This window comes from Ursus maritimus, unplaced genomic scaffold (genome assembly GCF_017311325.1).
Source record: "Ursus maritimus isolate PB19 unplaced genomic scaffold, ASM1731132v1 scaffold_23, whole genome shotgun sequence".
Taxonomy (NCBI): Eukaryota; Metazoa; Chordata; class Mammalia; order Carnivora; family Ursidae; genus Ursus; species Ursus maritimus.
This window is the reverse complement of record NW_024424786.1, coordinates 17,277,232-17,291,755: the sequence shown is the minus strand read 5'-3', so window position 1 is coordinate 17,291,755 and position 14,524 is coordinate 17,277,232. Positions and strand designations below refer to the sequence as shown.

At 36.6% G+C, this 14,524-nt stretch overlaps 1 protein-coding gene across 1 annotated transcript in view; it reads left to right on the top strand.

Moving 5' to 3' along the window:
- Window positions 1-14,524, top strand: part of DCDC1 (doublecortin domain containing 1) — a 414,959-nt gene that overhangs the window by 382,261 nt on the left and 18,174 nt on the right. Inside the window, exons 27-32 of the mRNA XM_040638911.1 lie at window positions 2,193-2,363; window positions 6,725-6,910; window positions 8,308-8,511; window positions 9,799-10,000; window positions 12,766-12,918; window positions 13,632-13,733. Coding sequence (XP_040494845.1) covers window positions 2,193-2,363; window positions 6,725-6,910; window positions 8,308-8,511; window positions 9,799-10,000; window positions 12,766-12,918; window positions 13,632-13,733 — 1,018 coding nt within the window. The remainder of the gene's footprint in view (window positions 1-2,192; window positions 2,364-6,724; window positions 6,911-8,307; window positions 8,512-9,798; window positions 10,001-12,765; window positions 12,919-13,631; window positions 13,734-14,524) is intronic.

The window sequence follows — 14,524 nt, the reverse complement described above, 5'->3', positions numbered from 1 at the left end:
GTTAAGTAAAGCTCTATGCTTCCTTGTTGTGGAGAAAGATAGTGGCTGTCATAGAAACCTATTTTGAATGCCATTGTTAAAATATTTACAATAGTCTGCCTAGATTTCAAATTCAACATGTTCATGTAACTCTTAATTTAGTTTAATCCAACAGATGGTGATTGTGGGCTTGCTGCATGTCAGGAACTATGCTAGTTACTTAAATCAAATCCAAGGGCAAGCACGAGAAATTATCCCAGTAGCATGCATGCAGTCTTAGTGGTGGGTACGGTCAAGAGAATAGCTATTAGAGGCACGTGTTTTAAGCTCAGTGATCGGGACATATGCAAGTCCCCTCCTACCTGGCGACTGGAGGGAAAGAGCATGATCAGAGTGGTCTTCCTGAAGGATGTAAACTCATCAATGCTAATTCTACTAAGATACTCATTTGAAATATGCTTAACATACTTTAGCAAATGCTTGTAGCAGCCAAATAGCTTTTAGAGACTCCAGAGAAATCTGGGTTTGTTTGAGTTTTGGGTAAAGATCTATAGAGTTCTTTTTTCATGTTTATCTGTCATCCTTACTTGTAACCAAAGACACTCCTAAATGGATATGTGTTTTTCCTTGTTAGGAAGGAAGAAAGTTTAGGAGCACCCCTGCTTTGAATTTTTCTATATCCTCCATAGTATTTATCATCCTTTTGTTGAACAGAATGTATTATCCCCAAAGTAAATTTGTTTTATTCCATGTTTTTAATAGCAACGAGGCAGCTTGTTTTGTAGGTCCTGAATCCATAATTGGGATATAACAATCTGGACAAATATCAAAGCTTAATTAAGTCTTCTATCCTGCTGATGACTATGGACTAAAAATTCGTTCTAGGAGACATCGTATCTATAACATCACATTCTTCCCTGTCAGGTGCCTCTTTGGCACGGGCCACAGTGAGATTCAAACCTCATGCAGATGCAAATTTTGTACCTTAATCAGTTTCATAAATTTGCAGATATTGACATTTTCCCCTAAGGTTCCCATTTTTAAGAAATAAGTATGATCTCAAAGTAATTTGTATTACCGTTCAAGATTTTTTCTTTGCTGATGTTTCATTTTTATTTCTTGAAGCAATCAGTTTGTGAGAAAATATTAAAGTTCATGTAAAATAATAAAAATGAGGCATGTTAGGTTAATGTTACTAGACCCCCCACTGTCTGTTCTTTGAAATATAGTTTTTGTTTTCCATGCCTCTGAGGGATGCTCTATTGTCTGACCCATTAAATCAATTCTTAAGACCCATTTATTTTCCTCTTTACTATCAATCTCTCCTTGGTAAAGTAAGTGCTATTCATTATAAAGTTCCTTGAGGTGTCATGATATGTTTAGTTGGAACTAACCTACTGGTTTAAATTCTCTAAAATTGAAACTACTCATTTCTTTACTTATGCTTGAGCCAAGTTTGTAATTAGAATAAATGTGCTGTTTCTGTTACATATAAAACTGCCTGTACTCATTTTTTTTTTTAAAAAAAAAACCTTCTCAATAACCAGGGAAACATAAATTAAAATAGCAACAAGACACATTTTTCATTTATTAAATTGATGATGTTTGGGCAAGAATGTGAGGCAAACAGACCATATCATACACTATTGGTGTAAGTATAAACTAGAATAACCTTTCTAGAAAGCGTCTTGATATGATAAAGTTTAATATGATGTCTCGTAATATTTAAAAATGATCATGTTATTTTATCAGCAATTGTACTTGAGGAGTTTGTTCTAAGGAATTTTTCATGGATTTACATAAAAATTTATTTATATGATTATTCATTGCTTTTTTTTATTATAATAAGGAAAATTTGAGAAACGATCTACATGTTTACCTATTGGGGATTGATAAAATATCACTAAGATCAAATAGTATGTATCCTTTAAAAATGTTAGGAAAATGTTTATAGAATATTCTTCTTAAAAAAAAACTAATGCAGTTACCAAATTTTATGCATTTTGTGATTTCATTTTTGTAAATCAAAGGATGCATATTTATAAATACAAAAATGTTGCACATAGAATTATCAAATATAAATAATAGTTATTACTGCATAGTAGAATTATGAGTAATTACCTATACTTTCTGAATTTATGCAATAAAACTGTGACAGCTATAATCAAATCATAAACTTTTCTGTTTGACTCCATATTTTCTCCTTTTTTCAGAAATATAAACCATATAACAATGGAAGGGCCAATCAAAAGTGGAATTTTGTGGAAAACATCAAAGCTTTTATGGCCTTTTATAGCACTGCACTGGATAAGGAGATCACAGCAGCAAATTATGCTGGTATTTGTACATCCTCTGTGATTAAAGGGGAAAACATTGATCAACCAGTAAGTGGTTATTTTCAACTAAGGATAAAAGAAAAATAGGGGGAAAATGGAGTAATTTAATATAGCTAGAACTTTTTTTTTCCCCCTAGAAAACCTTATGTTCACACAAATTAAGCACCGACTCTGTGATTCTGGTTAGGAAACAATGAAGGAATATTGGTATTACCCTCTGCTTATCTTGTTTCAATGGCTCCCTACCATCGGCATTACCTTTGGTCCATCATCAATTCACCAGCACTCTCATAGGGGAGGATAATCACACATACTAGACTCCCACAGGTGTGCCTGCCACACTAGATGTCACTCGACTCCAGAAAGCATATTAAGATGCAAGTGATTGTAAGTGACTTTAACTATATTACATTATACCAACCATAGGTCTAAATCTGAATACCTATACTCTGATTTTTAGAGAAAATAATTTTTCAAATGTGGTCCTGTAGTTTTTATTAGTAAGGAATTTCTGCGTACTTTACAGATACCTGAGGTATTTGTGGGTCTGTATGTCAAACTGCCTTGCTTTTGTTGATTACTATTATTAGTTAATTTTATTTCATAGCCATCTTGTGACTTTTTGGCTATTTTCCCTACAGGACTTTAAAACTTGTTGCGTTTTAGTAAATCTAGACAAAATTTAGATAATTTTTGTTAACTTTGATTAACTTCCAGATAGTAATTGTAGAAGCGGAGTATGGGTTCATGGGGGATCACTATACTCTACTATTTTTGTATGATTGAAATATTTTATAATAAAAAAGGAAAGGAGACCTATAGTTAGGCCTCAATGATTTTAAAATTAGTGACTTTCTTTAACCATATAATCAAGATGTTCTTTTTATGTTAACCAAAATACAACTTCCCAGTTCCTAACAATTATTTGTCCTAAAAGATTATAATTTTACTTTCTCAATAGTTAAATGGTAGCCTATCTGATAGAAGTTAATATGACTAACCTGAAGAGTACAATAACATATCAAGTCTGAGATTCATAGATTAAGAACCCCTCCTGGGCCTGGGAGAAATTACTCATTGTACAAAGGCTCTAGGCCAGTGGTTAGTTCTTAACCTTTTTGGAGATACAGACTTCTTTGAGAGTTTCATGAAAATTATGGATATCCTTTTCCCCAAAAATGCATGTGTGTATACAAACACGTTTTGTGTAAGTTTTAGGGAGTTTATAAACTCCCCCTGAAATTCATTTTGGATGTAGGGTAAGAACTCCTTTCCTAGACCTCATCCTAAGGGATAGCTTAAAAAAGAAAACTAATATGAAGTAACTATGATAGCGACTGTATGTTACATACTGATCAATCTTAGTGATTTTCATATATGCTATCTCATTTAAATAATAAATATGATGAAGACACTGAATAATTTATTCACAATCACATTAGCTACTATACAATAGTTAATGGTCGTTATTGATCAGACTAACCCGCTGTAATAGACCATATATCTGTAAGGCCAAATGAACAGATCATGTTATTCATTTCAATAAATCAAGGAAAATTTTATGGAGAAAAGAATTAGTCAAATCAGTTGCCTGATATTCTGGACAGAATACCAGTGGCTGATTTACTGAACTTTTAAACTCTGTTTGCATTCTACAGGCATACTTAACCTGGGAACTCCCCAAATGTATTGCCTTTTTCTTTCCATCAGCAGTTTCAAAACAATATTAAATGTGAATGAATTAATCAAAGATCTAGTTTACACTGTGTCGCACCATTGCCAAAATAGAACAATTCAGAGATCATCAAACCTGTAGCACCACAGTCATGGGGATTGATGTTTCAATGAAAAAATACATTTTCTGGATACTTTTCAATGGGCTTCTTTAGTATAATAAGGAAAATAATTGGCATGCAATTCGTCATGAAGTACATGCTTTTCTATAGAAATGATTCTGCCCATAATATTCATTCAATTCCATCTAAGCAGGGATATTTTAATGTTCTGCCTTTCAGTAATGTGTAGAAAAATGGAAACTGTATGTGCATATAGAGAAATCCGTAGTGGAATTTAAGAATTACATCTTCAAAAGCATCATCTAAGTGTGGGCTTTGAATTAAGGTAGCTCTACCTACTCGAAGGGAGTAGTTGAAGCAATAGGAGTAAGGTAAAAAAAAAAAAACCAAGAACTTGGAGTCAGAAGTCAGTTTTATATTTCAATTCTGCCATGTTCTACTCAAGTATTCTTAGATGGAAACTCCCTTTCTGAGCTCTTGTTTTCTCATCTGTAAATTGAGTGAGAATGATAATAACTCTGGCTGAACTTAACTTTTAGCTTTGTGAGGACCAAAGCAAATTAGAGAGTCTATATAAAAGTACTTTAAAATTTTATTATGGAAATTTTCATACATAGAATAGTATAGTATAAAATACTATATCTTAGTATATACTATTCTATACTAAAAATAGAAATAGTATAATGAAAAAATAGAATAGTATAATGAATCTGATATACTTTTCATCCAAATTCAACTATTATCAAGGTTTTGCAATCTTTACAAACCCCAGACATGATACGATTTTCTTACATGATCATTATACCATTATGACATCTAGCAAAATTAACAATAATCCTTTGGCTATCAATCAAGTACCCTGTTCTTAATCAAATTTTCTATGTTCTTCTAAAAAGTTCTTCTTATGATTAGTTGATGTGAGTCAGGATTCAAGCAAGGTCCTTATATGATATTTGGTTGTAGACTCTAGAATTGTCCTATAGAATGCCCCTTATTTGGATTTGTCTGTTTACTTCCTACGGCATTTTTAAATTTGTTACTCTCGCCCCTATGATTCCTGTAAAAGGAATTTAACACTAGAGTTGTGATTAGATTTATGATCAACATTTTTTGACAAGAATCATCATGGGTTTATGGTATATTTCATATTGATCACTTATGCAGGAATACAATGTCTAGATTTCCCATTTTTAGTGATAATGGGTATCAGTGGGCATGATTAGAACCTAAACTCACACTTAACAAATCTCCCAATGACCTTTTCATCTAGTGTCACTCTTCAGTGATCTTTGCCTAAATCAATTATTTCACTAGGAGTTTCAAAAGTGGCAATTTTATCTATCATTTCCCCCAACATTTATTAGCTGAACTTTTAATATAGGGAAGAACTTCAACGAGGTTCATCCTCTTCAACTAGGTATTTGACTACCCAAAAATATGGTTTGTAAGGGATGGTAGGATAAATGTTAATTCTTTCTATCCACTCACTTATCTATTGTGGTATAATAAACCACCTGAACCGGTCGGTTAAACCAAGAACCACTTTTTTAACTCTGTGTGCCAAAAATTTGAGCTGGGCTCAGTGGGGCCACTCTGCTGGTCTTACCCAGTGTTAGTAATGTGACCCAAATATGAGGTCATCTGGTGGTATGCCAGTAGTTTGGTGGTTCTGTGGGACCGGATGGTTAAAGATGGTTTCCCTTACATGTCTGGGGATTAGCAGGCTGTTAGCTGGGGGCCTTGGTTCTCCTCAAGGCTTCTTACGTAGGCTAGCTCAAGTTTGTTCACATTGTAGTCTCAGGGTTCCCATTGAAGCCAAAAGAACAACCTCCAATGTGCAAGCTTGTCTTACACATCTGTTTGCTTCCCGTTTCCTAATGCTACATTGGCCAAAGCAAGTCACAATGTCTTGCTCAGATTCAAGGAAAGGACAAGAGAAAGATTTCTTGTTTGGGGGAGCAACAAAGTCACATTTCAGAAGGACATGCAAACCAGGATGGGATGGTTTTCTTGTGGCCATCTCTGCAAATAATCGGCCACACTTTCTAATGGCCAGGCTTCCGAGTTATAAATTGGTGCCAGTTTACTTATAAGCATTTTTAACATCATGATGAGCTCATGGGACTTTATATTTTTAAGCATATCCAAAGTGTTTTGGTTATCGTTCTTTTTGTTGTTCCCAAATTGTCCCACTTGGGCCAGTGGAGGCTCCTTCATGTTGTTTGTTCTTGTGTCTTTTAAACTGATTTCTTTACTCTTGGATGGTTTCTCTTCTTTCCAGGCACCAACAGACATCACTTGGTCACCTTACGTATTTCTTGCCCCAAATCTGGAACTGGCCATTCCTCCAGGAATCCCTGATCCTTGACATAAGTTATACTCATCGATGTTGAATTGTCATTGCCTCTAGCCTTTTTCAGTCAACAGAATTTGGAAGTGTGTTTTTTAAAAATATGTAATTATTAGGGAGCAAAACGATGCATTCATGTTGAGATTTCAAATTTAGCATTTGGGGATTATAAAAGTGCTCTATTTGTATTGTAAAGTATTCTACAAAAATGCTATCATACTTTAGATGTGCGTACATAAAACCATCTTTGTTCCCTTTTTTAGGGATACTATTATGTCTCACTCACTGGAAAGGACAAAACAACACTCTGCTTAGCATGTGGACGATCCCTGAGAGCAGAGAAGGGGCTGAAGCCATTGCTTCCAGGGCTACCATTCTTCTGTGCCTCAGGCTCCAAGACCCGGAAGCCATCCTCACGAGGGCCTTTCAAGGTCATCAGTGTGGCAAAGGTGTGTAATGACCTGAGCTCTGCTAATACATGTGTGGCATCACTTGGAAACTTCGATGCATTCATTATCCACCTTGCACTCAAGTTCATCTCCACTCATCCAGTTCATCTTCCTCTGATGCACCTTTACCATTCCACCTGCATTGATTTCCTCTTCCCCATTGTAATTTAAAATACATTGTCTATTAATAGTTCGATACACTCTCTGAAGTTAATTGGGCACTTCTGCGGCTTTAATCACCTACTAACACCTTCCACTGCTCTCTGTGTTGCTTTTAGATGAGGAAGTAACTGCAAATCTTTACTTAGTTAGCAGCTTTTCTGCCTACATTCACAGGACAAACTTCTTTTTACTAGTACGGAACATTTCAGGGGAAATTTGACGTCTCGTTAATGGCTGGTCAGGTTGGGTGCCTGAGTTCATGCATCCATGTCTAATACTATTTATAGCTCATGGAGAGAAAAAAAAAATCTCTGCCACTTTCCTGTGATCTTAATTTAAAATGGCACCATTTAAGAAGTTTAGAGTAGGACGTGCTACCGGGATCTTACACACCTATACAAAAAGGAGCAATTTCTAAGGGAAGCTTCCAATTTGGTGTGCTCTCCAGGACTCGGTCTCTCCATTTCCAGATCTTTCTCCTCGTTCCCCTAAACTGGATCCACAGTGCAGGGTGGGAGGGGTTAGAGGGGATAGGAACAGTTGTAATAAACATTAAGTGCAATAGTAACTCTGAAGGTGAAAAGAAGTCAGTCCTCCGGGGAAGTCTGAAGGCATTTGGCTTTGCTTTAGTGATGGTGGGGTTAAGGAGGTGCTGGTGCGCTGATTGGAAAGACTCCCCAGTGTTAAAGCATCTCAGACAGAGTTTTTCCTTCAAAACAGCATCCTGAGTAGGGATGGAAAGGGAAAGGTGAAGCGTGGTGTTCACCACCCTCATTAGCACGGAGATTAGGACTGCACGCATTCCCCTCCCCATTCATCACTATCTGCCACCACATCCTCAAGTTAAAGATGAAGAGATTATCTGTAGTGCCAGCATCCCATTACTTCAAGGCCAGGCTTTCTCTGGCCCTGGCATCCTTCTCCCCCAACTCCTGTCACAGGAGAAGGCTGAGTAGAAAACAGAAGGCCAGAAACACAAGCCAGAGGCCGACAGTCACCTAGAGACTCAGTGACAGGGCGGGGAAGAGAACAGAGTTCCGACCCCATGTTCTTCCCACTGTGGTACCCAATACCTATAGCATGTGGAGTGAACATCTCAAAATTCAGATACCACAGACAGGTGCATGCGAATATTTATTAAATTAAGAGACTGAAATACACCAAAATAACAAAAACTAAAAGAAAAAGCTTGAGTAGACTTCTGTGCTTTTTTGTTTTTGTTTTTTTTTAATCAGGCTGATTTATCTTCTTATGAGGCTGAGAAAACACTAAGTTATTATGAAGAACGTCTATTATCTTTACGGATGAAGACCTGCACGCAAGTCGTATCTCGTAGTGGTACGGCAGCTACGCACCAGCAGGCGGTGAAAATAATTGCATACAAAAATGGAGATGGATATCGAAATGGGAAGTTAATTGTGGCTGGAACATTCCCCACAGTAAGTGGCTATCACTTAAACGTTCCTTGCATCCTCCGAGGTAATGATAATAGTGATTCTTCTGACAAGAAAAAAGCAATGGGATTGAATGATAAATGTCCCTGGCCAGTTTCACCAATTTAGGCTGATGAGATCAAGATCTCTGTTTTCTTAAAGATATTCTTTTTTATTGTATTTCTTTGGATACAGACTTAGAAAAATGAGAAACCAGAATATGGTTTTTTAGATTGGCTCCAGAGCAAAGATACATAGAAGCAGGGGGAAAACAAAGCTACCAGATTTTCTACACTTGTGTGATAGAGAGAATGCTCCCCCCCTTTTATTTTGCCTTCCTTCCCGTTCCAGCTTCAAGTTGTATGTCATCTGAATATTCTAAGAGATGCCACCTCATTTATCATTTGGAAAATCTGAGCACTTATTTGCTGACAGGTTGTTTCATTTCATTCTCAAATCGAAGAAGCAAGAGTTGCGTTAAGAAGGAACATGTGGTTTCTGTCGGAGAGGCTGCTCCGTGCAGGAAGGAAGGAGAGCTCAAAATGTCCAGACCCAGCTTTGTCCCTGCTTTGCTTGGCGATTATCTTATCTATACATTCTGGCCAGTGCCAGTAACAGCATATTTTATAAGCAACATTAAATATGATATGGGCTTACCCTGGACACTTCCTTGTAAACACACACATACACACCCCCTCGTTCGCTCACCTTTTTGGTTGACTACAAGTAGCCTTTTTGTTAAGATATTGTTAAGTGAACTAAGCAAATCACAAAAGTTAGCAATTCCAAGATTCACCCTGAGCTCCACAGCTGGCTTCTGTAGTCTTGGACAAAATGTTAACATTTCAGCCTGTTTTCCTATCTGCGAAATGGAGGTAATATGTGTTAGTGTGGGTTTGAAAGTCAACTACTCATTTGTTTTAAAGCAGTTCATCAAAACGAGTGTTACAATTTTATACCTTATAAAGCAACAAAATTGAAAGAGGGTCTCTAAGTTGAACACTGCTTAGGAAATAAATACTCTGATGATAAAATGTATTAACATACAGCAGCTGCTGTGTTAAATTTTTGGAGCAAATTTTCACAGTTTGAGTGGACTAATTTTGTGAGATTATGTAGGACAGTCTGATACCAAAAATTGTCTCTAATCAAAGATCAAGTCAGGAGTTATTTAGCTTTCTATTTTCCCAAATTAATGGATTTTTCTCAAATTTCTAAAATAATAAGCTTTTCACGATTATTCCCAGCCCTATCACTTTGTCTCAACAGTTCCTTACAATCTGTGTTATTTAGCTTCTTACAGAATGCACGGAGCAACTTGGTCTCCCCAGAGCAGCCTCCAAAGTATATGTCGAAGATGGGACCACGATCCTCTCCTTACGTGATTTGGTTTTATGGGCACTAGAAGAATCTTTTATCCAGAGAAACACTGAGAAACAAAAGAAAGAGGCAGTCCCAGTTCGAACAAAGGAGACAACAATTAAAAGTATGAAAGGTTGGTTACATTCTATAGGATTTAGCTGATTCTACTTATTTTTCATCATAAAAAATTTACATGTGATTCTGTGACTCAGTCACCCCTTCTAGAATTACAAAATCATAGGAAGCTGCTCTCATGTGAGATTCTCAGATAGTTTTTACCTTGCTGAATGAGAAGAAAAAGCTAAAAAATAATGTAATTTTGGTTTCAGCACCAAAACAATAAATAAAGTGCCTCGAATTTATAAAATATGTTTGACAATTTAGCTACTTCATGTAACATGAGCAGCTCTTGTTGTAAAATTTAAAACCAAAACGAACCGGAGACCAGTTAAGAAGGTGGGGCTGGATCAATGCAAATCTCTTTCTATTATTTGAAGAGAAGATGTCCTCTCTATATCCCTGCCCACTAGTTGCCCTTACCTGCCCCTGCCCATCTCCACTGCTCCCAGAGCACCAATGAAAGGACCTGCAGTGCCATTCCTAACACACTGCATTATAATTATCTGTTTACATTTTTGTGTGTCTCATCGAACTACGTACAAGTTGAGGGCAGGACTGTGTCCCCAGCAACAGTTTGTTAAACACAAATGAGTCTTAACTGACAGTGATTCAGCAGAGTGATCTCAGCTTTCCACTGTTGTACTGAGAGTCGCTCTCTACCTGGTTATAGCATCAGATCCCACAGGTTAAGAGCTCAGTCGCATAAGACTGCTCCCTGCTCCATCCCCCACTTCGGATGTCCAGACCTGTTTCTGACCAATTGGCTTAAATTGGAAATTCCCATGATTCCTTCTTTCAGTTTGATTAATTTGCTAGAGCAGCTCACAGAACTCAAGGAAAAGGTCTACTTACTGTCTACTGGTTTATTATAAAAGGATATGATAAAGGATACAGATAAGCATCCAGGTGGAAGAGATGAGTAGGGCAAGGTGTGTGGGAAGGGGCACAGAACTTCTTTGCTCTCTCCAAGCCCACTACTCTCCTACCATCTCCATGCATTCACCAATCCAGAGGGGCTCCAAACCCTGTACTTTTGGTATTTTTATGGATATTTCATCATGTAAGTATGATTGTTCACTAATTCCATTTCCAGCGTCTCTCCCTTCTCTGGAGAATAAAGGGTAGGGTGGAAAATTCCAAGGTTCTTATCATGGCTTGGTCTTTCTGGTGACCAGCTTTTATCCAGGAGTCTGCCAAAAGTCATCTCATTAGAAAACAAGATACTGCTATCATCCAGGAAATTCCAAAGGATTTAGGAGCTCTGCATCAGGAACCAGGATCAAAGACAAAATATTATTATAAAAGATGCTCCTGGTACTCTTATCATTTAGAAAATGACCAGAATTTTAGAAGCTCTCTGCCAGGAACTTAGGGCAGAGACCAATATATATATTTTCTGTTATTTCACAATGATGTTATTTGTCCTGTTTTCTAATGAGTTTTTAAAAATAATTATGTCAACATTTAATTCCTAGCTAATCATTAAAGCATATAGTTTGGCCTTTACTTGGCATATAGAATATCTGATCTCTAGGTTCTGGAAGATTACAATCTCAAAGGCTCTTCTTTCAAATTGTTACTTAAAACTTGACTGGAAGTAACGTTATTCATGCTGGAGTACTAAAAAGGTATGGCCATCCCTTCCCCTCTATAATCTAGAGGTTATCCTTGAATCAGGCTGGTCCATTAGCGGGTTGCCCCCTTTTACTGAATCGTTGCTTGTGTTATGCCATCAGTTTGCATTGAGGAACTTGAAAAAAACAGGCATCAGTCAGAAACTCAGTATCATGTTTGCGGTGGAGATAGTGGTTAAGGGCACAGGCTCTGGAGGCATATGGCCTGGGTTCTAATCCTAACTCTGCCACTACCTAGCTATGTGATTAAACCTCAGTTACTTTGTAAAAGAGGAATGGACCTACCTCAGAGTATCATTTTGAGACTTGCCTGTATGCAGGTAATGTATGCAGAGGTCTTAATGAAATGCCCAGCATGTTGTAAGTTCTCATTATTGTTCATTTCTATTATAGGGTACTGTTTGCTACCTCACAAATAACCCCCTTATGAAGACCCTGAAATAAATTTCTCTCAGATCTCAGGACCAAGAAAGTTGTATCTTCTGCAGAATTTCTCTCTCTGTGTGGGCCATGTGAACCTTGAAATTGTGTTTTCTTCTTTGCTTGGGCTACTATAATGCTCAGAACCCAAACTGTGCTTTAACTCTATGAAAATGAAAATGAAAATGAAAAGTATGGCTTTCATGTCCATTCAATAACAAAATACTTACCTAGCATTTTTTGGATGCTCGTCCAATTAAATAGACCAAACACCATTTATTCTAAGCACTTTCATTTTTTTTCTTTTAATTTTCCCAACAGCAGAATGAGATAGATACATTGTTCATTTAAAAGATGAAGACACTGAAGCATTTTATCTCTGGCTTTACTCTATTGCTATACTTCTTTCCTCCTGTCCTTAGTTTTCTTATTCTCTATTTTATTCCTCTTCGGAGTAGGTATTTTAGTAAGCCACCTCAGATTTCTTTCATAACTAGTAAAGCATAAGAAAGGAATTTAAAAGTATATTTACCATCAGATTAGTTTAAATTATTTGGTTGCATATGAAGTTTCTGATCATATTTATGTATTAGCATCTGGTTTAGGTATTACCTGTTTAAATCAAGTCATTAATGAGAAAGGAAATATTTTGAATAAACAAATTCAGGAGGCAAATTTATTCATTATTCATTGTGCATTGGTCAATGTGCCATTTGTTTCCTAGAAAACCCAAGAATGAAAGTGAACACCAAATTGTTTCCAAAGTCTGTGACATCTGATAGTTTGGATGGTATAGATAAGTCTTTGCTTACTCTTGTCCTCAGAAATCCCATTGCCATCTGGGTATCTTGCGGTGAAGCATTTCTATCTCCGAAGGGTAAGTTTTTTGTTTTTGCTTGTTTTCAAACAAGTGTATAAAGGAGAGAGAAATAAATTTTGTGTCACCATAAGAAAAGAATTAAGTGTGTATAATGCCAACAAAATAACATTACATTTATGCAAAGAACAGGAGGTCCATCAATTAACATGTGCACAAGGAGAGCTATACTCTTGTATTTGCTCAGTTGCCTGTTTTTTCTTACTGGAATGGAGTATTCTGCATGGAAAAATGTCTAATTTAGTTGATAAAGAGATCCTTGGTCTATAAGACTGAGAATAATGGTATACATTAGAAAATAACAAATGAGTTTAATTCACACTGAAGACGACCTGTCTGCACATTTTCATTTTTAAGAATTGCACCCTTTAGGCAGTAGGTGGATGTTTAAAAAATGAATGGTTCCAAGCCAGGCTTTCATCACCTCCAAATAGTTTGTGGAAGTGGAAAATGAAATATGGCTATTGCATATGGTAAATCTATATAATAAAACAGCACTGTTCTTCTTCCCCCCCTTCTCCATTCCATAAAGAAATGCCTTAAGCCCTGTCATCTTTCAAATGAGGTTTCTTTTAATGACCCTTACCTTTTAATTACTTATTTCTAATTGAATCTATTTCTTGGAGCAGAAAGTTCTTTATAAATTATTGGCTTGCATGATAAATTACTGTTGATAATACAATGCAAGATAAAATATCACGTATTTTTTCTAGCTTTGCAGAAAGCAGAAAAATTAGAAAAACGGAACTGGCTAAAAAAGGACAAAATTTTGGCTGATCTAGACACCATGAAACACAAAATGAGACAGTTAAAAGGTCAGTATGAACTAAATCAAGTATCACCATGTTTAATTCTAAATGTAACCCCAATTTGCCAGAAGTTTTTTCCTACTATTAGATACCAGATGCTTAACTGAGTACTATAAATATTGTGTCACAAAAGTCACTTGAGCAAGTCTAAAACCTAATAATACATCTTTCGGTACTGATTTTATATTTGTAACTTTTATATTTAAATTAATACCATATGAATTATATGTAAATTTTTAAAATTAGGAGAGTGCCTGGCTCATGTAACCCCTATGTTGGGATTGAAACAGTCTCTGAACTAACATTTTGTGGGCTTTGAAATTAGTCCTTAAACAAAACTCTTGGTCCATTCCTTGGGTATTGCTGGGGAAGTTTGGGGGTTGTTTTTTGTGTTTGTTTGTTTTGTTGTTGTTGTTTTTTAAAGATTTGTTTATTTATTTGAGAGAGTGTGAGCAGGTGCACAGGGTAGGGGCAGAGGGAGAGGGAGAGAGTCTTTTTTTGTTTGTTTATTTGAGAGAGAGAGAGAGAGAGAAAGTGAGCATGAGCTGAGGAGGGGCAAAGGGTGAGGGAGAAGTGGAGTCCTTGCTGAGCAGAGATCCTGATGCTCCATGCGGACCCTGGCATCATGACCTGAGCCGAAGGCAGACTTAAGAGACTGAGCCACTCAGGCGCTCCTGTTTATGTTATAGTCTGAGTGAGAAAGTACTGAATTTTTCAAAGGTCAATATTAATATCTCAGAAGGGTTTCTTCGTGTTAGGCAGCATAAGATATGCTATTCATAGTCAAAGTAATCAAT